General features: G+C 57.4%; 3 protein-coding genes and 1 pseudogene across 6 annotated transcripts; all 4 read left to right on the plus strand.

Annotated features, from left to right (window-relative positions):
• Nucleotides 1-1,399: 1,399 nt before the first annotated feature.
• MRPL38 (mitochondrial ribosomal protein L38) lies at nucleotides 1,400-5,919 on the plus strand. Its single transcript, XM_043905481.1, has 9 exons — nucleotides 1,400-1,560; nucleotides 1,690-1,869; nucleotides 2,753-2,887; nucleotides 2,967-3,175; nucleotides 3,652-3,724; nucleotides 3,893-3,938; nucleotides 4,827-4,985; nucleotides 5,226-5,362; nucleotides 5,574-5,919. Exons 1-9 carry the CDS (start codon nucleotides 1,494-1,496, stop codon nucleotides 5,708-5,710), a joined length of 1,143 nt encoding a protein of 380 aa, XP_043761416.1. The 5' UTR covers nucleotides 1,400-1,493; the 3' UTR covers nucleotides 5,711-5,919.
• A 1,367-nt stretch (nucleotides 5,920-7,286) lies between these two features.
• TRIM65 (tripartite motif containing 65) lies at nucleotides 7,287-12,063 on the plus strand. 3 transcript variants are annotated; one of them, XM_043905478.1, is made up of 6 exons: nucleotides 7,288-7,765; nucleotides 8,756-8,851; nucleotides 9,098-9,331; nucleotides 9,417-9,591; nucleotides 9,729-9,794; nucleotides 10,593-12,063. In XM_043905478.1, the coding sequence occupies exons 1-6, from the start codon at nucleotides 7,370-7,372 to the stop codon at nucleotides 11,165-11,167; spliced, it is 1,542 nt and encodes a 513-aa protein (XP_043761413.1). In that variant the 5' UTR covers nucleotides 7,288-7,369; the 3' UTR covers nucleotides 11,168-12,063. The 3 variants fall into 3 exon arrangements, with proteins under 3 accessions (XP_043761414.1, XP_043761415.1, XP_043761413.1); XM_043905479.1 differs by lacking the exon at nucleotides 9,729-9,794 and having other exon boundaries at nucleotides 7,287-7,765; XM_043905480.1 differs by lacking the exon at nucleotides 8,756-8,851 and having other exon boundaries at nucleotides 7,287-7,765.
• Nucleotides 12,064-12,718: 655 nt separating this feature from the next.
• Nucleotides 12,719-14,765, plus strand: LOC122693490 (annotated as a pseudogene).
• A 4,039-nt stretch (nucleotides 14,766-18,804) lies between these two features.
• TRIM47 (tripartite motif containing 47) lies at nucleotides 18,805-23,337 on the plus strand. 2 transcript variants are annotated; one of them, XM_043905482.1, is made up of 6 exons: nucleotides 18,805-19,594; nucleotides 20,546-20,641; nucleotides 20,949-21,179; nucleotides 21,333-21,531; nucleotides 22,010-22,084; nucleotides 22,370-23,337. In XM_043905482.1, the coding sequence occupies exons 1-6, from the start codon at nucleotides 18,905-18,907 to the stop codon at nucleotides 23,008-23,010; spliced, it is 1,932 nt and encodes a 643-aa protein (XP_043761417.1). In that variant the 5' UTR covers nucleotides 18,805-18,904; the 3' UTR covers nucleotides 23,011-23,337. The 2 variants fall into 2 exon arrangements, with proteins under 2 accessions (XP_043761417.1, XP_043761418.1); XM_043905483.1 differs by having other exon boundaries at nucleotides 18,806-19,594; nucleotides 22,013-22,084.
• Nucleotides 23,338-23,802: the final 465 nt, after the last annotated feature.

Here is a 23,802-nt window from a genome sequence, read left to right on the forward strand (position 1 = left end):
AAACCCACTGTCAGAGTCTGGGTCTGCATCATGTGCACACAAGCCCTTTGCTGGGTCACCAAAGGGTTGGTGTCATGGAAGCCTGAATTCCAGGACAGAGGAGCCAGAGCAGAAACCACTCCAGGTCACTGAGGTGCCAAGTTTTATCTTGTTAGAACCGGATCCCAAGAACAACACAACCCTGAAAAGGTTTCAGTTCAGCTGCTCAGTCAGTCGTGTCTGACTCTGCAACCCATGGCCTGCAGCATGCCAGGCTTCCCATTCCATTACCAACTCTCAGAGCTTGCTCAAACTCATGTCCACCGAGTCGGTGATGCCATCCAACCATCTCATCAGGCAGAGGCAAAAAAACTGGAAGTAATCAAAAGCTAACACATATACCACAGTTTTGGAGGAGGAAATGACAACCTATTCCATTATTTTTGCCTGGAAAATCACATGGAGCCTGTCGGGCTACAGTCTACAAGGTCGGAAAGAGTCAGACACGACCAACCAGCTTGAGCACACATACCACAGTTTAGTCTTCCCTAGGGGCTCAGACAGTAAAGAATTCACCTGAAACGCAGGAGACCCAGTTTCCACCCCTGGGTGGGCAAGATCCCCTGAAGGAGGAAATGGCAACCCACTCTGGTATTCTTTCCTGGTAAATCACATGAACAGAGGACCCTGGTGGGCTACAGTCCTGTAGGATCACAAAGTGTAGGGCAGGCCTGAGCGACTAACACTTTCATACCACAGCAAATGCTTTATATATGTTAATTCATTTAATACTTAACACCCTTTATGAGATAAAGCACTATTACTACCTACTTTCTTTCCAAGTGAGGTAAACTGCAAAGGCGAAGGGAAAGTCACATCCTAGAATATGAACGCAAGCAGGGGGACTCGAGGCCCTGTTCACAACCCCTACCGCTGCCCGTGCTGCTACACCACTGCAGGGGCTGAGCAGGCCGCATTCAGGGGTTGGGAGACCCTTGAGAACAACACGTGTCCGATCCTTTGCGACCCCATGGACTATACAGTCCATGGGATTCTCCAGGCCAGAATACTGGAGTGGGTGGCCTTTCCCTTCTCCAGGGGATCTTCCCAACCCAGGGACTGAACCCAGGTCTCCCACACTGCAGGAGGATTCTTTACCAGCTGAGCCACCAGGGAAGCCCAAGAAAACCCAGATCCCCTCAACGGGCGAACCTTCTCCAGTGGAGGCGGCTACAAGCCCGGCCGCCCACCCCCAGTCTGTGTCGCCCCCTGGTGGCCGGCGGCAGGCATGGGGCGGGACAGCCCGCAGCTCCGCCCCGCCGCCCACTGGGTACTTCCGAATCAGGGGAGCCGGGTACCCGCAGCCACCTCCAGCCCGGAAGAGGACGACTTCCGGCCCAGGACGGGGGCGGGGCTCCTAGGACGCGGGGGCGGGGCCTGCGCCAGGCGCTCAGGCGCCGCTCCGGCCACCTCTGCGGGGTCCTCGGAGAGGCGGCGCGCTGGCCTGAGGGAAGATGGCGGCCCCCTGGTGGCGGGCCGTGCTGAACGGCAGTCGGAGTTGGCAGGGCTTCAGCACCTCAGGTGAGGGCTGTTGGGGGTCAGGGGCTCTTGGAGGTCCCCGTCCAGCCGTACCCTGGGGCTCGAGCCGGCTCCCGCTCCGGGCCTCCGCGGGGGCCGGGGCCAGCCTGATGTCCTGCTCTCCTCCCGCAGCCGCCCTGAGCCGCCGGGCCGCTCCTCTGGGGCCGATGCCCAACGAGGACATCGACGTGAGCAACGTGGAGCGGCTGAAGAAATACCGCAGCTTCGACCGCTACCGGCGCCGGGCGGAGCGGGAGGCGCGGGACGCGCACTGGTGGCGGACGTACCGGGAGCATTTCGGGGAGGAGTCAGGTGGGGGTGTCCGGAGCTGGGCTGTGACCCCACCGCCTTGGGACTCGGAGGCTAAGGGGGGTGGATTCCGCCGGCGTGCTCCCGGCCAGCATTTTTTCATACCTTTTGGCCCCCCCTCCTTGGAAAATTCTCTTCTTTCATTATTAGATTTCCACCTTTGATCATTCTACACCGAAAGTCCTTTCCTGACCAACCGCCCCCGTCCCAATTCAGAGTTGGAACTCCCCTCTGTGCTCCTATGACAGTGTTGATGTCGCCTTGGGCACAGTGCATCCTGACTCTTCGCTGCTTCCCTCCCAGACTATGAGCTCTCTAAGGACGGGGATCCTGTCTCCCGTGACCACCACTAGATCTCTACACCTGCCACAGATGACCAATACTTTGCTGAGTTAAATTGAAAGCCCCCGGGATGGTGACTCGGGGACCATGCACGGACAGCTGTTAACAGACTTGAAGGTGATCCCAGCTATAATTAGGTCACCATCCGCCTGGGTTTCCCATGACCTAGACAAATAATGCTCTGAAGGAGGAAATGGCAACCCACTCCAGTATTCTTGCCTGGAGAATCCCACGGACAGAGGAGCCTGCCAGGCCACAGTCCATGGGGCCGCACAGTCAGACACTACGATGCGACCTAGCACACACGCATGCAGACAGATGTAACCTTGTTTAGGGATCAGAAAATAGAATCTCACGGTGTATCCAGTTTACTTAGTGACTGGAACGAGTCCAGATCTGTGAAGCTGACAACACGGTATGTTTTAGTTTTGTGAATTAAAGGCCAAGCTTTAGTAGCAGAGTTTGCCTAGTGAAAGGAAAAATATGGACAGGGAGCTTAGCTAAGCCCTGATTCCACTTTGTCCAACACGTCTTCCCTCCGCAGATCCCAAAGACAAGGTTGACATTGGGTTGCCTCCACCTAACGTCTGCCGGACCAAACAGTTGTTGGAACGGAAACAGGCCCTGCGGGAGCTGCGGGCCAGTGTGGAGGAGGAACGGGCTGCTCGCCTCCGCACAGGTAAGCCTTCCCGAGGGAGGGGGTCCTGGGTGTGTCCCTGCCCCCACCCTGCATCCCAACCAGCATCATTCCTTTCCAGCAAGCATTCCCGTGGAGGCCGTGCGGGCCGAGTGGGAGAGAACCTGTGGCCCCTACCACAAGCAGCGTCTGGCCGAATACTATGGCCTCTATCGGGACCTCTTCCACGGGGCCACCTTCGTGCCCCGAGTCCCCCTGCATGTGGCCTATGCCATAGGCGAGGACGACTTGGTACCTGTTTACTATGGCAATGAAGTCACTCCAACTGAGGTAACTGCTGGCCCCTGTGTGCGCAGACACATCCCACCATGAGGCCAGAGACAGCTCCTTTTTTTGAAAGCATTTACAGAGGCGGTTTTCATGGTGGTCAAGGGCACAAGCACAGCGTCTGTGTGAGCTCGCCTGGGGTTTTCTTGTTCTCTGTCTCTTTTTGATCTCCCAATAAACAACACCACGATAAAGTAATCACAAAAAAAGAAATGTAAAATAAAAGAAGCTCCGTCAGAGTGCCCTCCCGGCCATTGGCCTTCTTGTGGTTCAGATCTCTGGGTAGGCAGCTCTGGAGGGCTCTTTGGATAAGTCTTTGCTCACTTGTCTCTCAAGGGACTGTCCAGGGCACTTGGTCCAGAATGGGCTCTTCTTTCTCCAGGGCTCCCTCAGGCTCCTGCCCTCCAGAGTAAAGGTCTGTTTAGAACGGCTTGTCCGTCCCTCATGGGGTGACAGCGCCCTCGTTCTTGCCCCACCAGGCTGCCCAGCCCCCGGAGGTGACCTATGAGGCAGATGAGGGCTCCATGTGGACGCTGCTGCTCACCAACTTGGGTAAGGGTCTGGGGGTTCCCAGGGACGCCTGCCTCCCTCACCTCCCTCGGGAGGCCCTGAGGAGCCGGGGAAGGGGCCGGGTGGAAAGCTCCAGCCCCAGCTCCTTCCAAGGGAGGAGGAGGGAGGGGGCAGCAGTGCCCACAGTCAGTGGGGTGTGTTTGTGTGTAGATGGACACCTGCTGGAACCAGACGCCGAGTACGTGCACTGGCTGGTGTAAGTACCTGGGATAGGGGTGTGGCTCAGTGTTTGAGGAGGTTCTGGCATCCTCGAAAGAGCTGCAGTTGAACTTGAGTCTTGGCTCCACCATGGATCAACCACCACCTCCCAGCCCTGGAGGTGGTCCCTCACCTCTGCTTCCTGAGGGTGTCAGGGGCCCTGAAGGGTGATCCGGGGGCTGATCAGGGTACAGAAGAAAAGCAGGCAGTGGGTTTCGGCCCCTCCCACAGGCCTCTCTGTCTCTCTGAACTCATTTCCTCCCCTGTGAAGCTAGGGTCGTGTCACCACGTGCCTTAGCCACTCTGAGGGGCTCAGGGACATGGGAAAGGAGACCATGAGAGGCCTCTGGCACCTGTGGGCTGCCTTTTGTTTGCTCAGTGGCCTTTGGTTCCGAGCACCAGGCCTAGAGGCAGAGGTCAGGCAATTTTATCCAACTGCAGTTACCACCCTGTGCAGCAGGCCCTCTGGCGAGTTGTACCTGGGGCAGGTACAGCGGCCATCCCAGTGCCAGGCTGGGCAGACATTCCCTGGCAAACCCAGAGCCTTCGGGACATCAGGAGCGAAGCGGTGGCATGGCTCTCCCGCCTGAGCGGCCGTGCCACCCCACAGCCCCCCGGCGCCAGGAAACCAGCTGCTCGAGCTTGCTCTCATCCTGACGGTTCCTGGGGCTCTTGTTGGCCTCTGAGCCCCTACTTTTCCCCCCACACGACTGCTCTCCATCTGAGGGTGTACAAACGCTTTTCTTCCTATCTGATTGTGTAGTGGAGATAATCTTAGGGTCCTCCTGGGGGGGAGTTGTAGCAATCTCTAGGGAGCACTGGGTGGGGATGTTCCTGCTGCTGCCTGCGGCGAGTGGCAATTAACAGAGGCTTTTTCTCCCACCAGCACCAACATTCCGGGCAGCAGGGTAGCTGAAGGACAGGAGACGTGTCCCTACCTCCCCCCCTTCCCCGCCCGAGGCTCCGGCTTCCACCGCTTTGCCTTCCTTCTCTTCAAGCAGGACAAGCCAATTGACTTCTCCGGGGACACCCGGCCCTCACCCTGGTAATTGGTGCCTCCCCACCCCAGCTTCCCCCAGGCTCAGGCCAGCTTCCCAGTAACGGTCAGTCTCCCTCAGGTCTCCTCTCTCATCACTTGGGCCTTGAGGCGAGCAGAAGGGTAGTTGTGCTGTGCTAGGCAGACCCTAAAGGGCTTCTCAGCATTGCCTATGGGACCAGAGGTGGCGTGTGGGGCTCTGGTCCCCCCCACCCCCCGCAACTCTCAAATGCTCCCCTCCTCCTACAGCTACCAGCTTGCCCAGCGGACCTTCCACACTTTTGATTTCTACAAGAAACACCAAGACGCCATGACCCCAGCTGGCCTGGCCTTCTTCCAGTGCCGCTGGGATGACTCAGTCACCCACATCTTCCACCAGCTGCTGGGTAAGGGCAGAGTGGGCAAGGGAGAGGGGGCGGCTGGTCTGAGTGCACAGACCTCCCCTGACATTGCCAGGAGTGCCTGTCAGGGGAGGGCCACCAGCAGGCGTGCCATTCCCGGTGGGCTGGCTGGGCAGTCCCCCAGAGCAGGCAGACAGACAGACGGGCTCAGGCCAGCAGCAGTCCACACCCGGGCCTCTCCTTCACTCTCCTGCAGACATGCGCGAGCCTGTGTTTGAGTTTGTGCGGCCCCCTCCTTATCACCCTAAGCAGAAGAGCTTCCCCCACCGGCAGCCCCTGCGCTACCTGGACCGCTACAGGGTCGGTCAGGAACCCACCTACGGCATCTACTAACTGACCGGAGTGCCCCACCTCAGGGCGCACTGGGTTCCTCAGGCCACCCTGCTGGGCTCTGCAGGCGGGGGCGATAGAGACTCAGCGCCAAGGGGCCAAGCACCGGGCTTCTCCTGCCTGAGGCCGCCTGCTGCCACCCTCCCAGCAGGCTCAGGGCGTGGGGGGGAAGAAGGCTGGGGGTAGGGTTTCCAATAAAGATTTTTGCTGTAGCTGGTCTGGGTTTATGTTCTGGCAATGGCCAGAGCGCCCCCTGCTGGAACCCTGTTGCTTTATTGGCGGGCAGAGGGCTGCCTCCCGCCCTGGGAGGTGCCCCCTCACCTCTGCTTGCTGAGGCTGTCAGAGGCCCTGTGATCCAGTGGCTGAAGAGGTGTACAGAAGAAATGCAGGTGGTGGGCCCTGGCTGCTCCCACAGGCCTCTTGAAAGAAATTTGCCAGCTCTGGGCATTGACCCCTCGCCAGCTTTTCTCAGGCTCCCAGCCTCCAGATGCTTTGAAACAGGTTTGTCAGGTGGGGCACAGGCAGGTCTCAGAGGTCTCTGGACACACCGCCCTGTTCAGGGCCCTGGAAGCTCCTGCATGCTTGCTGGCTGGTTAGGGTATTTCTCTTCTCTAAAGGAGAAGACTGCTGAGGAGCCAGTTAAGAGATCAGAAAGAGAAACTACAAACATATTACAAAACAAGACAATACGAGGTTTCCTGCATTGAAGTGAGAGGATGTCCTGCCTCTCGCACTGGCCCAGCACACTGCCAGGGATGGTGGGTTAGTGGTCAAGACCCCCTCTGCTCAGCTGCAGGGGAACCAACTCTCTTAAGAAGTGGGGTTCCAGAACAGTTTGGACCTGCAAACAAGGAACTCTCCCCACACAGTATTCCAATTGCAGTTGAAGACCTTTGAGTTTCCATTAAAGGGGGTAGGGAGGAACCGCTGTTTTCTGGTCTCTGTCTCTTGGTAACCAGACATTCCCACCTCACTGTTTATTTTTTTATTTTTTTCTTTCTACCTCACTGTTTACTTTAAAAGAACCAAAATTAGGCATAGCCTAGAGAAGGGAGACATCCTAGTCTGGCAAGTGCCTGACACTCAGCTCAAGGAAAAAAGTGCAGCAGAACCCCATGGGTCTGGAGGGCATTTAATGAGCATCAGCTGTGTGCCCAGTGCTCTGCCAGGCAGTCCCACGTCGTGTCCTGATTGATTTAATGGCCAAAACCCCTGGGAGGTAGATAACTGTTGTCAGTGTTACTTGTGTTAGATTTTCAGAAGAGGTTCTAGTGGTGGCCCTTAGCCAGGAGGAGGCTTGAAAGCCCAACTAGTCTCCCAAGGCTCTAGTCTCCAGAACCTGGGGCCAGATCCCCTGCACGGGAGCTGTTGGAGTGAGGATCTCGGGAAGGGGATGAGGTCCCAAGGTGGGACCAGAGAGAGCTGGACCCCGTCTCCCAGCCTGGGCGGTAGAAGGCAGGCAGGGGCGCCTCGGAGCCGGAGCCGTAGGCGCTGGGCGGAACGGGCGTGCTGCGGCGGGCAGACGCTGGGAGTGGCGGCTGGTCTGGTCGGACGGGAAAAAAGGTGGTCACCCGGCGGGTCCTCGCTCCGCCCGCCGCACCCACACCCCAGCGCCCGCGGTCCCTTTAAGAGGCCCCGGCCTTCCTTCCGCGCGCCGCCGCCATGGCCGCGCAGCAGCTGGAGGAGAAGCTGACCTGCTCCATCTGCCTGGAGCTCTACAAGGAGCCGGTGACGCTGCTCTGCGGCCACAACTTCTGCGGGGCCTGCATCCGGGACTGGGGGGGCCGCTGCGAGAAGGTGTGCCCCGAGTGCCGGGAGCCCTTCCCTGACGGCGCCGAGCTGCGCCGCAACGTGGCTCTGAGCGGCGTGGTGGAGGAGCTGCGCGGCACGCCCGGCCCCTGCCCCGATCCCGGCCCCGGCGCGCGCTGCCCCCGGCACGGCCGGCCGCTCGAGCTCTTCTGCCGCACCGAAGGCCTCTGCGTGTGCTGCGTGTGCACCGTGCGTGAGTGTCGCCTCCACGAGAGGGTGCTGCTGGACGCCGAGCGCCGGGCGCGCGAGGTGACTCGCTGGGGATCCGCACAGCTCTCTGCGCCCGGGCGGGGACGGGCAGCTTCAGCCGCGGGCTTAGCCCTGTTTTGATTCCGGGTTGAGAGGAGGTGGCGGTCAGGACACGGATGCTTGGAATAGAGATGTCAGGGCCGGTGCCAGGTCTAGGGTAAGGATACGGGAGTGAGTAGCTGGGATGGAGTGAGGAGGTCAAGGAGCCCAGAGCCGAGTGCTGGAGGACAGACAATCCCCGCGGCTGCTGAGGACGCAGTCAGGACAAGAGGTTACTGCCTTGGGGGCTGAATACAGTGCACGGAGTGCGGAAGTTTGCTGGGAGGAATAGGTGGTACAGCTGGACGGCAGAAGCTCTGAAGGAGCTAGAACTTGGCTAGCGGAGGGGCAGTGATGCTGGGGTGTGAGGGCAGGGCTGCGCCCTTGGGGGAGAGTCAGGGTGAACCAGGAAACAACTGCCCTGCCCCTTCCTACCTCCAGCATGTTGTCCTGTGCTGGAGGCTCTGCGGCTCGGACCGAGGCATGAGCATTACACTTGGGAAGATCCAGTCATCTGGCCAAGTTACGAACTTCCCTGACCTGCTTCCTCATCTGTGAAGCGGGGATAACATGGGTCTCTCACTTCAGGGTGTCGCCGCAGAAGCAAGACAGGCTCTTGACCGGGTGCAGGGCCCCAGGTCCTAGCGGGGGTGCTGTCCTGCAGTCCTGAGAGTATAACCATGTTGCTCGTGTTCAGCCCAAGGTTTCTGTACCACCCGGGCACCACTCTGCTCCTGGTGGGGCAGGGTTTTTGTCTAGGCCTCCCTGGGACCCTGACCCAGTCAGTTCCCCCAGGGCTCAGAACCAAGGCTGATGCCCTGTGTGTGGGTCTCACCCGGGTGGCACAGAAGGGGAGTCTGAGCATCTGCAGGTGCTTGCTGATTGACTGAGGGGGGGACTTAACAGCCAGTCCTGGCCCCCTCTTGTCACTCATCCCTGGGGGGCCCACAGGCCCAGCTGAGAGCCACGCTGGAGGTCACCCAGCAGCAGGCCGCCCAGGCCAAGAGGCAGCTACAGGAGCTGCAGCAGCGAAGCAGCCAGATCCAGGTACCAGGCCTGTCCCCCAGCCACCCCCCCCCCATGTCCTCGTGCGTGTCCTTCAGGCAGCCACCAGCTGGCCCCTGGGACACTGGGCAGTAGGCATGAGCCACCTTGAAAATGCCTCCCAGCAGCAGGAAATGAAGAGCCAGGGGGTGGGGGGCCGAGAGACCTTGGCTCCCCAACTCCCCACCCTTCAGCCCAGTGGGCAGCCCAGGGCCCTGGCTGTCCTCAGCTCCTCCTGTTCCCACCCAGAACTCAGCCTGCACCCTGACCTCCGTGGTCTCTGGCAAGATCAGCCGCCTGCTGCAGGCCCTGGAGTTGCAGCGGGCCAGGGCTCTGAGGGACATCAGTGTGGCCAAGACCCAGGCCCTGGAGCAGGCTGAGGAGGAGAAACAGCGCCTGCAGCGCCACCTGGAGGCCGTGTCTCTCTGTGATCACAGGATTCGCCACCTCCTGCAGCATCTGGATGACCAGACCTTCTTCCAGGTACCAGGCCTCTGGGAGGCAGGCAGGGGGGCCACTGCGCCTACCACTTGTGCCCGGGCTTACTGCAGCTGTCCCCTGCGCTCAGGAATCACAGCAACTGGTGCCCCCAGGCCCTCTCGGGCCACTGACTCTCCCACAGTGGGACGAAGATCAGCAGCTGGGCGGTCTGAAGGAGACACTGAGCCAGCTGTGTGCCCTCCTCCTGGAAGAGGGGGCTCACCCCGGAGGACCAGCTGAGGCTGCTGACTTGGGCTCCGTGGGTAAGGCTGATCCCAGACCTCTGCCTGCCCCTCTGGGCCCAGCAACCCTCCCACTGGGGGTGGGAATGGAGTCAATGGCCTGGCCCCCATGAGCGCTCCTCCTGATGACTCCCCTAAAACCCTGCTTTGCCCCGTAGAGGCCCCAGGTCCCCTGGCACCAGTCCTGAGCCCCGTGTGTCCACTGAGGAGGAGACTCTGGCAGAGTAAGGAGGCCTAGAGCACACGTGTGTCTGCACCTGTGTGAGCATGTGTGTGTGAGTGCATTGTACGTACATGAGGGTACGCGTGTGTTCATGTGTGAGTGCATTGTACGTACATGAGGGTACGCGTGTGTTCATGTGTGAGTGCATTGTACGTACATGAGGGTACGTGTGTGTTCATGTGTGAGTGCATTGTACGTACATGAGGGTACGCGTGTGTTCATGTGTGAGTGCATTGTACGTACATGAGGGTACGCGTGTGTTCATGTGTGAGTGCATTGTACGTACATGAGGGTACGCGTGTGTTCATGTGTGCACTGTGAGCACATGTGTGTGTCCCTATGCATGTTTCGGGGGGCACCAACTGTTTCCTAACTATTCTGTCCAGGAAACCTGTTTCACGCCCCTCCCTAGGGCTGGCCTTGCCCCCACTTCCCCGCATACCTGTTGCAGGGTGCACACCTCTTACACATGCAGCCTGTGTAGCGTTTAAGGAGATTCTGGGTGCACGAACCTGGGATCGATCACGATTCTTCCACTTACTATGAAGTTAGGTTAGCTTTCTGAACCTCAGTTTTCTCATCTGTGAAATGGGCCTGATGGAAAGTTCCACCTCAGGGGTCACACAGAGGATCAGATGCTGAGATGATGCCCACGTTCGCTCAGCTTCCAGTGGCCCCCGCAGATGTCTGGGGGCCCGTCGATGGAAATTCAGCTGCTGCCTGTCCCCTCTGAGGACAGAGTGATGGCCAGGCACAGGCGCCCTCACTCGCTCACCTTCCATCCGCCTCTGCCCAACAGATTATCGCAACCTGACCTTCGACCCTGTCAGCGCCAACCGCCACCTCTGCCTGTCTCAGCAGGACCAGCGGGTAAAGCACCTTCTAAAGCCCCGGGGCCCAGACAGGCCAGGCAGCTTCGAGCTGTGGCAGGTGCAGTGTGTCCAGAGCTTCCAGGCCGGGCAGCACTACTGGGAGGTGCGTGCGTCCAGCCACTCGGTGACGCTGGGCGTCGCCTACTCGGAACTGACGAGGCGCAGGCAGGGGCCCCACACGGACAACATCGGCCGCGGGCCCAGCTCCTGGGGCCTCTGCGTTCAGGAGGACTGCACCCAGGCCTGGCACGACGGGAAGGCCCTGCGCCTCCCAGCCGTGTCAGGGCGGCTCCTGGGCGTGGATTTGGACATGGCCTCTGGCTGCCTCACCTTCTACAGCCTGGAACCCAAGACCCAACCCCTGCACACCTTCCATGCCGTCTTCACCCGGCCCCTCTACCCCATTTTCTGGCTCCTCGAGGGTCGGACCCTGACCTTGTGCCATCAGCCTGAGGCCACCCTCCCTCCGGGGCTCCGGGAAGCGTCCTCAGGGCTCAGCTGAGGAAAGCAGGGGATGAGTGCCACCCACCCTGGTGACCCGGTGCCTCCATTCCCGTGGGCCCCAGAACTGCCCCAGCTGCTCCCCTGGGGACCTGAGGCCACAGCTCTGATGGGACCAGTTGTTGGCTGGAAGACCGACTCAGGAGCCGGCTGGGCCACGTGGAGAAAGAGGCGGGAGGAAGCCTCCAAGCTGGAGTTCCCCTTCCCCTCCTCTCTGAAGGGGGCGGGGCTCAAGGGAGGAAGGTGGGAGCCCAGTTCTGGGGCTGCCTGGACCTCAGAGGACCGCGCGGTGCCCAGGTCCCGCGGGGGCGCGCACGCAGCGCAGGACGCACCACAGCGGGACGGAGTCACTCGCCGGGCGACACCAGTTTACCTCCTGCCGAGACAGCGTAGGCCTCGGAGCAGAGGGTTCCTGGAGGCAATCTTGAGAAGGTTGATTTTTACCTTCTCCCTCCTCATCTCTTTTCTATTTTCCTTCACATTTTGGTGAAGGAGATAGTTTCGTCTTCTCTTTTACTTTGTACATTCTGTGCTCATATTCTATAAACAATTGTGTTTTTCTGCATCTTTTATTTAGCATAAGCATTTTCCACATTGTTCAAATTTTCTCCCTGAATGACCACAACATAAATGGTCATTCTAATGACAAAGACAAATCTTATTTATTTTTTGACAAATTTTAATCAGAATTTGTTTACCCATTATTGGACTTTCTGTTTGTGTTTCTGGAGGTGAGGGTGCTGGGTCATTGGGGAGCAGTAATTTTGTACAAGAAAGTACTTCTTGATCAAGGTAATAGTGCCAAGGATGTCTGCTTTCTAATTTTTTACACTGTACATGCATGTTTTATATACTCATGTATAAGTATTTGACAATAAAAGCTTTTTTAGAAAAGGATAACATGCAAAAACACACACTCCAAAAATTACAAAATATTTTTATATTTCTATAAGACAGATTTCCCTCCCTACATTGTCACTGGTTCCTTATGCTGCCACATTGCAGACTCCACCTCGTGGCCTCACTTATCAGTTCTCGGGTTTAAGGGCGGGGCCAGGCCTCTGATTGGTGCAACCTGGGCAAGGAGCTTCCAGAAAGATTCCTAAGGTTGGGAGGTCTGCAAACAGGGTAAGATGGTTCTAACCCTGGACCGACAGTGTGACAGCTGGGTTAACAGCAGGAGCTGAAAGCCCTGGCAGGGTAGATACAGGATTGGGCTGGCCAGGTAGCCATTATCACTGGCTACCCCAGTGGACAGATTCTAACCATCCCTCCTGATCCCAGAGCCCCTACACAGATGTCCAGCTAGCCAAGCCCACAGAAAGAGGGACAGAGAGAGGAAGAACAGCCCTCTCTCTGCTTCCATAGTGAAAGTGTCTTGGGTCACTTAATCTATGGATTTACTCTTTTATTGGGTTGTTGGTCCTTTCCACGTTGTCCTGTGGGAATGTTCTATACTGTGACCATTGACTTTTGTTTACATGACACTACTGCCTTTGGGGGGGGGGGAGGGGTGCCATTCCATGTGGCATGAGGGACCTTCGTTCCCTGACCAGGGGTTGAACCCACTTCCCTGCACTGTGAGCTCAGAGTCTTAACCACTGGCCCACCAGGGAAGTTCATATTTTTATGAACTCCATAGAGTGCTATGGAGCAGTGTTCCCCATGTCAGTGTGAGGGCGAGAATTAACTCTCCTGGACAGTTACTTCAGATTAAATTCTCTCAGCCCTGCTGATTCTACAACTCTCCACCTCCTCACCAGGAAAAATGCCTTGGTGCAGAGGGAGAAACATGGGCTCTGGGGCATAACATTTGTAAAGGGGACACATCTGATGAGCCTAGGAGTGTTTCCAGCATCTCTGCTCCACTCCTCACAGTTTCTGGGCATCTGTGAGGCAGAATCAGGGGGGTGGGCATAGGAACAGAACAAGAGAAGGGAAGGGCAGGAGAGATTTTAAAAGACAGGGGCCTCTGGGGCTGGTGGATTGGAGGCCAGAGAGGGGAGGGGTAAAGAGAATCAGAGGCTATCCTGCCTGTGGAGGGAGGAACGGAAAGGAGCAGCATGGTGACCAGGAAATGTGGCTGCAAGTAACGCAGGACTGGAAACTAGAATACAATGGAGCCAGGTCTTTGAGACTCTGAGGGAGGAAAGGATTTCTATTCAGAATTCCATACCCAGCCAAACTGTCAATCATGGGTAAAGCCTGAACATAGACATTTGCAGACACTTCCGCATCCATTACCAGGAAATTCCCAGAGGATGAAATTTTCAAAAATAAAGAAATAAATCAATGAAGGGAAGGGGAGCCCCGGGATCCAAGCAATGGGGAATTCAACATAAAGGAGAAATGATAAGGAATCAAAATCTTGCTTCCCGACGGTGATGAACTTGCCATGAGAACGTGCCTCTCGCAAAGGATCTCCTTCATCCCTCTCAAGAAGAGGAGAAGAAGAAATACCAGAAGAAGTGCCTCGTGCAGAGCCCCAATTCCTATTTCATGGATGTGAGATGCCCAAGATGCTATAAAGTCACCAATGACTTTAGCCACACACAAACAGTAGTTTTGTGTGCTGGTTGCTCTACTGTCCTCTGACAGCCTACAGGAGGAAAAGCAAGGCTTCCAGAAGGATGCTCCTTCAGACAGAAGCAACACTGAAAGTGCCCTGTATCAGAACGAATGGAAAACCATCCCAATAAACACACTTTGGAGATATATATATATAGAGAGAGAATCAATATATATATATATAGAATCAAAATCTCCAGAAATACGAGCACAAACATCCAGATGTTCAAGCTCACACCCGTGTGCTTTAGGGATATGGAAGTAAGTGCTAGAAGAGACAGAAGGGTTGAACCTAGTTGTCCATGGGAGCAAGAATCTGAAAAAGGTGGGATACAGGACTGCAGCTTTTATTATATGCCTCACTAAATTGTTTTATTTTTCAGATACTCTAAATATATTATTTTGAAATAAATACATATGTTTTAAAGTACATCAGTAGCATAAAGAAGAAGTGCTGTTGTGGGATATGGCTTGGTTCCCATTTCCTTTTTCCAGAGATTCAAGCAAAGCTAAGCTTGGCTTGCTAAGTACTATTGTTTGTTCAACTGCTTTTGCAATTCATTTTTGTTTCTGCTTGACTTCTTCTTTTTTAAGCAATACTGCAGCCAGACAGGGTCATTTATGAAGTTTAGGATCATTTTCAGGGTGCACGTTCTGGGTTTAAGTTCTGCCTCCTCTGCAAGACTAGGTGTGTGACCTCTGGCAAGATATGTAACCTGTTGGAATTCCATCTCCCCTCCTTCATGAGAGTCCTGGGGAGGACAGAGTGAGATGCAGCCGTGAGCAGAGTGTCAGTTACTTAAGAGCCAATTCATTTCAAGAATAATGAATATAGGGTTTCCTTGGTGGCTCAGTTGTAAAGAATCCAGCTGCCAATGCAGAGAGTTTGATCCCTGATCCGGGAAGATCCCACATACCGCAGGGCAATTAAGCCCGCAACTACTGAACTAGTGCCGCAACTACTGAAGCCCAGGAGCTCTAGAGCCTGTGCTCCACAGCAAGAGAGTAGCCCCTGCTTGCCGCAACTAGACAAAAGCCTGCATAGCAGCCAGCACAGCCAAAAAAAGAATAATGAATATATTGGGCAACTTTAAAAGCTTCCATAATGGAAATGAGATATCAAAATGCCACCACCCTGACAAATCACATCTCCAGGCATTCCTGAACAGGCTGTGAGGTGGGGAGCGGAGGGAGGAACTTGTCCCCTGCATGTACCCCCAAACCCGAGTGGCACCTCCTTACCCTTCCAGAGCCAAGCAGGTCTGTGGTCTCAGCAAGCCCAGGCAGCCTGGCTGCCAAGCCTCTGATGTCTGAGCCTCTGAACCATCCCTCATCTTGGCAGACAAGGGACAATCAAGATCAAGTGCTCCTTGTGGAAACTACTTATGGAACTCATTACACGCCTCTCTGCCAAACCAGGCACACCCAGGCTGGTTCACCCTGCTGCTCTGCCCAGAAGGTCTTTTCCCACCCTAGTTTCTGCACGCCTCCGAGCCGTAGCTGTCTGGGAAAGCCCAACTCAAATGACACTTCCTCCACGAGGCCCTCCATGACTTCACCCCTACCCACTTCCCACAAACTCCTCGGGAGTGGAACCCACCCCTCTTTTAATATTTAATAGACCTTAGTTTTCTTCTCTCCTTCCAGGAGGCTCTGCACAGCATATTTTTAAAGCAGATTTTATATTTTTATTGGAGTGTAGCTGTTTTCCAATGTTGTGTTGAGTTTCTGCTGTGTAGCAAAATGAATCAGTTATACGTATACACAGATCCCCTCTTTTGTGGATTTCCTTCCCATTGAGGTCACCGCAGGGCACTGAGTAGGGTTCCCTGTGCTGCACAGTAGGTTCTCATTTTATGCATAGTAGTGTATACGCTTTACATTGTACACAGTGAATCCCAACCTCCCAACTTGTCCCACCTCCTTCCCCCGGGTAAGTGTGTTCTCTATATCTGTGACTCTTTTTCTGCTCTGGATTTTTTGTTTTTTGACTGAGCCTCATGGCTTGCGGCGGAGAAGGCAATGGCACCCCACTCCAGTACTCTTGCCTGGAAAATCCCAAGGACGGAGGAGCCTGGTAGGCTGCAGTCCATGAGGTCGCTAAGAGTCGGACACCACCGAGCGACTTCACTTTCACTTTTCACTTTCATGCGCTGGAGAAGGAAATGGCACCCCACTCCAGTGTCCTTGCCTGGAGAGTCCCAGGGACGGGGGAGCCTGGCGGGCTGCCGTCTATGGGGTCGCACAGAGTCGGACACGACTGAAGCGACTTAGCAGCGGCAGCAGCAGGGCTTGCAGGGTCTTAGTTTGCCAATCAGGGGTTGAATCGGAACTACAGCAAGGAAAGCACCAAGTCAGCGCCTGGACCACCAGGGAATTCCCCCTAAATTAGACATGTTTAACCCAGGGTTTTGAGGAGGTGGGAATCCTCTTTATTTTCAATGTCCTCTAATGGTAATCTAGCATTTCTTTCTATTACGAATGGAGAAAACACACCACAGTGATATTAGCCATAGCTATGACTTGTCACCAATAAAAATGACAGATTTTTCATAGCATATTACAGAAGTGACAGAGAACTTGAAATGTGCTTACATCGTCACTGTCTCAAAAACGTAGTAATTCTCAGGCTTTCATCAGATCTTGTTATTTGTTCTTGTGTTAAAGAAACTCAGATATAACTGTATCACAAATTTGCTTTCTTTATATTTTGTACCTGTATTTCAATGTCATTGATTGCCATGGAACCCTGCATATTTTATTTTGTGCATTTAAAAGCATTACTCTGGGGACTTCCCTAGTGGTCCAGTGGTTAAGACTCCACACTTTCCCTGCAGGGGGCATGGGTTCGATCCCTGGTCAGGAACCACGATCCCACAGGCAGCACAGTGCGGCCAAGACATAGAAAAATAAACGTATAAAAATAAAAACATTACTCTGGAAAGACGTCTGAGACTACACTAGGCTTTGAGAAGGGCCCTGGAGGAATCAGAAAGGCCCATCCCACCTCTATGTGGATCAGCCCTCTCCATCTGTGTATTCCTTCCACTTTGGCCTGTCATCGCAGGAGGTCTGCAGGCCTGGGTGTAGGAAGCATTGCCTCAGCTAGTTTATTAGTTTTTAATGAATTTTTTAAACATAATTTAGGTATTTTTGGCTGTGTTGTGTCTTCATTGCTGCTCGGGCTTCTCTCTAGTTGCGGCGAGCAGGGGCTACCCTCTAGCGGCCGTGCACAGGCTTCTCTCGTTGCAGAGCACAGGCTCCAGGGCGCTCGGGCTTCAGTAGTTGTGGCACATGGGCTCAGTCATCGCGGCTCCTGAGATCTGGAGCGCAGGCTCAATGGCTGTGGTGCGGGAGCTTAGTTGCTCTGTGGTATGTGGGATCTTCCTGGATCAGGGATCGAACCCGCGTCTCCTATACTGGCAGCAGATTCTTTACCACTGAGCCACAAGGGGAACCTGTTTTATGAACTTTTAAAATAGTTACAAGTTTACAGAAAAGTTGCAAAGATCACTCAGAATTCCCCTATACCTCCCTGCCAATTTGTCCTTTTGCTCATATCATGACTATGGTACATTTGTCACATTGAAAGAGTCAATATTGATACATTCTTATTAACTATATTCCATCACTTGTTTGAATTTCCTGTTTCCCCCTAACACCCTTTTTCTCTCTCAGGAACACGTCCAGAATACACAGGACATTTAGTTATCATGTCTCCATGGACTTCTCTTGGCTGTGATGATTTTTCAGACTTTCCCTGCTTCTGACCTTGAGAGTTTCAAGGGGTTCTGGTCAGGCACTGTGTAGACTGTGTCTCCATTGGGATTTGTCTAAAGTTTTAATCATAATTAGAGTGGGGCTATGGGTAGGAAGACCACATCATATCAACGGTACTTACTGCCCGACATGACTTATCACTGTTGGTGCTGACCTTGATCACCTGGCTGGGCTCGTTTTCATCACTATACAGTGTCAAGTTACTCTTCTGTTCCCTTTGGAAGAAAGTCACTCTGCACCCTCCACACGTACAGAGTGGGAAGCCATTCTCCATCCTGGAGAATGTGCCAAAACTGTTTAGAATTCCTCTGAGTGGGAAATTTGTCTATTCTCCCTCATTTATTTATTTATCCAGAGATTTATTTATAACAGCATGAACTCATGGAAGTTTATTTTATACTTAGGGTTACAACCCAGTGCCCCTTTAGTTATTTTGTTGCCATTCTATTTTTTTTTAATTTAACATTATGGAGGTATAGTTTACATATACTAAAATGCACCATTCTAAGTGCGTAGTTAGACTAGTCTCACCAAACGCCTCCACTTGGGGAACCCACAGCCCGAGCCCCTGGCACATCATATGAGTGTCCATGGGCTGGATCTGGATTCCTAGGACAGTGGACTTGGAGGACGACATCAACTTCCCATTTTAAGTTTAGAGAAGCCCAAGTTCCCCACCCGAGGTAAACAAAGTCACTAAGAGGCAAAAACATATGCCCATCAGCAGTTATTTTTCCCTGCAGCTCAGCAACTTTGTCTTTTTTCTTTTTACATTGATTTGGCTGAGCCAGGTCTTGGTTGTGGCACGCAGGATCTTTGATCTTCCTTGTGGGCATGTGGAATATTTAGTTGCTTAGTTGCAGCATGTGGGATCTAATTCCCTGACCAGGGATGGAACCCCGTTCCCCAGCATTGAGAGCACCGTGAGTCTTAGCTACTGGACCACCAGGAAGTCTCAGCACTCAGCAACTTGGCTAAAGGTGCTGCAGAGGGGTCTGAAGCGCAAAGGTGCCTGCCTGACACCGTGCGGTCGCCCAGCCCCTCTGGAGGCCTTCGCTGGCCATGGGGTGGGCCCCCATCGAGGGTCATGGAGGGGTGAATTCCTCCCCTGCTTTCAGTGCGGCCCCTCCAGTCGCCTTCTCTGCACCCCCTCTCACTGCTCTTTCCTCCAGGAGCCCCTAGGGGTCAGACTGGGGCCCAGAGGCCACCCCACGCTGTCCGGGCTGGGGCCGGGTACTGGCCGGCCTTTTGCGCAGGGGGGCGGTCCGAGCCGCGGGCGGGCGGGGGCCGGACCCTTGGCCTCTGTCCCAGGGGGCGGCGCCGCGTTGCGAACGGTCCGGGTCCCTCCCAGGCGCGAGCGGCGCAGGCGGTGCGCCGCGGCCGCGGAGCCATGGACGGGAGTGGGCCCTTCAGCTGCCCCATCTGCCTGGAGCCGCTCCGGGAGCCGGTGACACTGCCCTGCGGCCACAACTTCTGCCTCGCCTGCCTGGGCGCGCTCTGGCCGCACCGCGGAGCGGGTGGCGCCGGCGGCCCCGGAGGCACGGCCCGCTGCCCGCTGTGCCAGGAACCCTTCCCCGACGGCCTCCAGCTCCGCAAGAACCACACGCTGTCCGAGCTGCTGCAGCTCCGCCAGGGCTCGGGCCCGGGGCCCGGCCCCGGCCCGGCCCCGGCCCCGCCGGCCCCGGCCCCGGCCCCCGAGCCGGCAACACCCAGCGCGCCGCCCAGCGCCCCGGAGCCGTCGGCTCCCTGCGCGCCCGAGTCGTGGCCGCCCGGCGAGGAGCCGGTGCGCTGCGATGCGTGCCCCGAAGGCGCCGCCCTGCCCGCCGCGCTCTCCTGCCTCTCCTGCCTCGCGTCCTTCTGCCCGGCGCACCTGGGACCGCACGAGCGCAGCCCCGCGCTGCGCGGACACCGCCTGGTGCCGCCGCTGCGCCGGCTGGAGGAGAGCCTGTGCCCGCGCCACCTGCGGCCACTCGAGCGCTACTGCCGCGCCGAGCGCGTGTGCCTGTGCGAGGCCTGCGCCGCCCAGGAGCACCGGGGCCACGAGCTCGTGCCGCTGGAGCAGGAGCGCGCGCTCCAGGAGGTAGGGCGCGGGCGCGGCGGGCGGGCTGGGGCGGGTGATGGGCCTCGCGTGCCGGCCGAGGACCCCTCATTGCTTTGCCATCCTTAATTCCCCTGTCTAACCTGAGGATCTCTGCGGTGCTTTCCAGCCCTGACCGTCATCCGCTCGCTGTGGGACATTCCTCTCGGGATGAGAATGGGGGCTGGAGGGACCCAGTGAGAACTCGAAACGGATGCAAAAATCGGGCTGGAAGACTGAGGCTGGGGTGGAGCCCATGGTGGGGGGAGGGGCCAGGTGGGGTCCGCAGAGTCCCCGGCGGCCGCCGGTCCCGCTCAGATCTGCCTGGGCTGAGGGTCTGGATGGGTGTGGCAGACGACAGGCGTGCGGCAGAGGCTGGACCGAGCATACAGACCGCTCTGTCCGGCTCTTCCGGGGGCTGGTGGTGGGCCCATGTGCTGGCTGTTCGGCCCCGTTACCTCCGCCCCCAGTTTCCTTTGGCCCCCGGCCTGGTCTTGGCGCTTCTGGCCTTGGGATTTTCCGTCTCTCCTGCCTGAAGTGGTGACTCATAAGGCCCAGGGGATTTGCCCGGAATCCCCATTTTTCAGGCTTGGATTGGGGACACAGACTCTTGGGGGACAGTGATTCCCAGACAGTTTGAATGGCGGCTTGCACAGGGCCCCTCCTCACGGAGGGAAGTTCTCAAATCACAGTGAGCAACATGGAGGACCCGGAGGGCCCTGGACTTGCTCACCAGTTAAAGAGGGGAGGCAGGCAGCCCACAGCCCACCAGCCTGCCCTCTCCCAGGCATTCAGAAAGGGCACCAGGCTGGGCTTGAGAACCCTTTGGTATATCATCACCATTCCCAATCCACCTGGACCCAGATACCACTCCTGGTCACCCCCACCCTCCCCCTTGGTGAGGCCCGGGACCCTACTTCCAGACCCCTTTCTCCTCGAGGGTGTCGTCCACAGGCCGAGCAGCCCAAAGTCCTGAGCGCTGTGGAGGACCGCATGGACGAGCTGGGCGCGGGCATCGCTCAGTCCCGGCGCACGGTGGCCCTCATCAAGGTCAGATCCCGTCCGCCCCCGCCCCCGTCCACCCCTGCCGCAGGCTGCCAGTGCTGTGAGCTTTCAGCATGGCACCGTCCACCCCAGAGAAGCCCGTGCCCAGGGCACGGCCAGGCTCCACTGAGCACGCCCGCCTCCCCCCTGACCTGGCGCAGACCCAGGGCAGGTCGGGCTGGTGCCTCTGTCCACCCCCGCCCTCAACAAGACACGGTGGGAAGGGGGGGGGGTGGTCTGAGAAGGTGGCCAAAACTTCGTCGAGGTGTTACCTGTCCTCACTCCCCGCCTCCCACCCCACCGTCCTGTGCAGAGCGCAGCCGTGGCAGAGCGGGAGAGGGTGAGCCGGCTGTTTGCCGAGGCTGCGGCCGTCCTGCAGGAGTTTCAGACGGAGGTGCTGGGCTTCATCGACGAGGGGGAGGCGGCCATGCTGGGCCGCTCCCAGGGCGACCTGCGGCGGCAGGAGGAGCAGCGGAGCCGACTCAGCAGGGCCCGCCACAACCTCAGTCAGGTCCCCGAAGCCGACTCAGTCAGCTTCCTGCAGGTGAGCGCAACTCCGCGGGCGCGGCAGGCACCGAAGCTGGGAGGCGGCGAGGGGGCTGCCTTCGGGGCTGTGCCGGCCTCCTGGCGGAGCTGTCTCCTGCCCGGAGGAGCTGCTGCGGCCCGGCTCGACCTTAAGGGCATCTGTCTGGCACAGGAGCTCCTGGCACTCAGGCTGGCCCTGGAGGAGGGGTGCGGCCCTGGGCCCGGACCCCCGAGGGAGCTCAGCTTCACCAAGTCCTCCCAGGCTGTGCGCGCCGTGCGGGCCGTCCTGGCTGCGGCCTGTTCCAGCCAGTGGGAGCAGCTGCGGGGGCTGGGCGGTGATGAAGACGGGCTGCAGAAGCCGGGCACGGAAGGTGGGCGCCCCCCCCCCCCCCCGCAAGTGACTCACCCTTCCCCAGGCTCCCCGCACAGGGCCCCAGGCCCGGTGCCCGCTCAGGAGTAGAGGATGGAAACTGTGCCTTGCGCAGGGTGGGACCCCAAATCCTGCCAGGGACTCGAGCCACCACCCTGTAATCACGAGTCAGCTCCTTTGGCCACAGCCCAGGGGGCAGAGAGGGCCTGGCCTGGCACACCCTCTGGCTTCAGAGGGGCTAAAGCCCAGGGAGGATGTGGAGCAGGGCGGGGGTGGGGAGGGGGCATTGAACAAGGACCAGGCACTTGTGTGAACACAGGGTACTGTATTTGGGCATGTGCCTGTCCCCAGGTGGCCTGGGGTGCTGGGAGGATGGAGGAGGAGGAGGATTTCAATCACAGGTTCAGAGGGGGGTCGCCTTGCGCAGCCCAGCCACAGGCAGCTAGGGAGACCCCCTCCCAATGTCTCCTTTTTGGTAGCAGACGCTGAGTCCCAGGACCCCGACAGCACCAACAACCTAGAGAGTGAGGCTCCCAGGGATTACTTCCTCAAGTGTAAGTTGACACCTGGGCTCGCCAGGATGCTCACCTGGGTTCTCCCAAGGCTGCTGGGCTGGGCCCTAAGTGCCCAAGGGCCGGGATTCCTGTCCCCGGATCAGGGGGTGAACTAGGTCAGCTCATGGGGGGCTCCCCGCAGTGGCTGAATCGTGCCGGTTGCAAATGACGGGAGAGGTGTTTGGGGGAGGTGGGCCCTCGGGGAAAGGCAGGCCCCTTGGGGAAAGGCTGCCCCATCTGACCCTGGACCTGAGCCCCACGTTTCTCTCTGGCCCGTGGGAGCAGTTGCCTACATCGTGGACTTGGACAGTGACACAGCCGACAAGTTCCTGCAGCTGTTTGGAACCAAGGGCGTGAAGAGGGTGCTGTGTCCTATTAACTACCCCGAGTCGCCCACCCGCTTCACCCACTGCGAGCAGGTGCTGGGTGAAGGCGCCCTGGACCGGGGCACCTACTACTGGGAGGTGGAGATCATCGAGGGCTGGGTCAGTGTGGGCGTCATGGCCGAAGACTTCTCCCCACAAGAGCCCTACGACCGGGGCCGGCTGGGCCGCAACGCCTACTCCTGCTGCCTGCAGTGGAACGGTCGCAGCTTCTCCGTCTGGTTCCACGGGCAGGAGGCACCCCTGCCGCACCCCTTCTCGCCCACCGTGGGGGTCTGCCTGGAATACGCCGACCGAGCCCTGGCCTTCTACGCCGTACGGGATGGCAAGATGAGCCTCCTACGGAGGCTGAGGGCCTCCCGGGCACGCCGGAGTGGCACGCCGGCCTCCCCCGTCGACCCCTTCCAGAGCCGCCTGGACAGCCACTTTGCAGGGCTCTTCACGCGCAGGCTCAAGCCCGCCTTCTTCCTGGAGAGTGTAGACGCCCATCTACAGATCGGGCCCCTCAAGAAGTCCTGCATATCCGTGCTGAAGAGGAGGTGATGTGGGGGCCCGGGGCCTCCTCCCATCACTGACCCAGCTCCCAGGAAGCTTGCTTCTCTGCACCCCTGGTTTGAACCAGAGAAGGCACCAGCCTCAGACCCCCACACATTCCCCAGTCTTCTCATTCCTAGAGGCCTCCACCTTCTGTACCCAAGGCCTTCCACCACTCAGGGAGGAGGCCCCCCAGACCCTGTCCCCCTGCAGGCCTTGTTTCTGGGAGAAGGCAGCTTGGACATTTCCAGGCTACCCTGATCCCCCCTCTCCCAGGTTCCTAGGACAGTGCCTGGCACATAGTAGGTGAGCAATAAACGTTTGGTGTATGAACGATTCCCTTTTCTACCCTTCTCTCGTGCGTGGTCAGTTGTGTCCCACCCTTTGTGACCTCATGGAATGTAGCCCTCCAGGCTCCTCTGTCCATGAGATTTTCCAGGCAAGAATACTGGAGTTACCATTTTTTCCTCCAGGGGATCTTCCCAACCCAGGGATCGAACTTGCGTCTCCTGTATTGGCAGGCGGATTCTTTACCACTGAGCCACCTGGGAAGCACCCTTCTCAGCATCCACCAAGAATTCCCAGTACTTCTCATCTTTCCTGATCTGGTCCTGAAAGGCAGGAGAAGGGAGCAAGGCCCTGGTCCCAGGATTCCTACTGGGCGGGAGAGCCCTGGCCCAGGAAAAGGAGGCTGAAATGGGGTGCCTACCCTTTGCACACCCCCTACTCCCAGGTTCTGAACAAGGAGAGCCAGAGGTGGCTTCCCGGAGGGGTCCAGCCCCACAGTCATTCTGGCTGCCC

Source organism: Cervus elaphus, chromosome 5 (genome assembly GCF_910594005.1).
Source record: "Cervus elaphus chromosome 5, mCerEla1.1, whole genome shotgun sequence".
Classification (NCBI taxonomy): domain Eukaryota; kingdom Metazoa; phylum Chordata; class Mammalia; order Artiodactyla; family Cervidae; genus Cervus; species Cervus elaphus.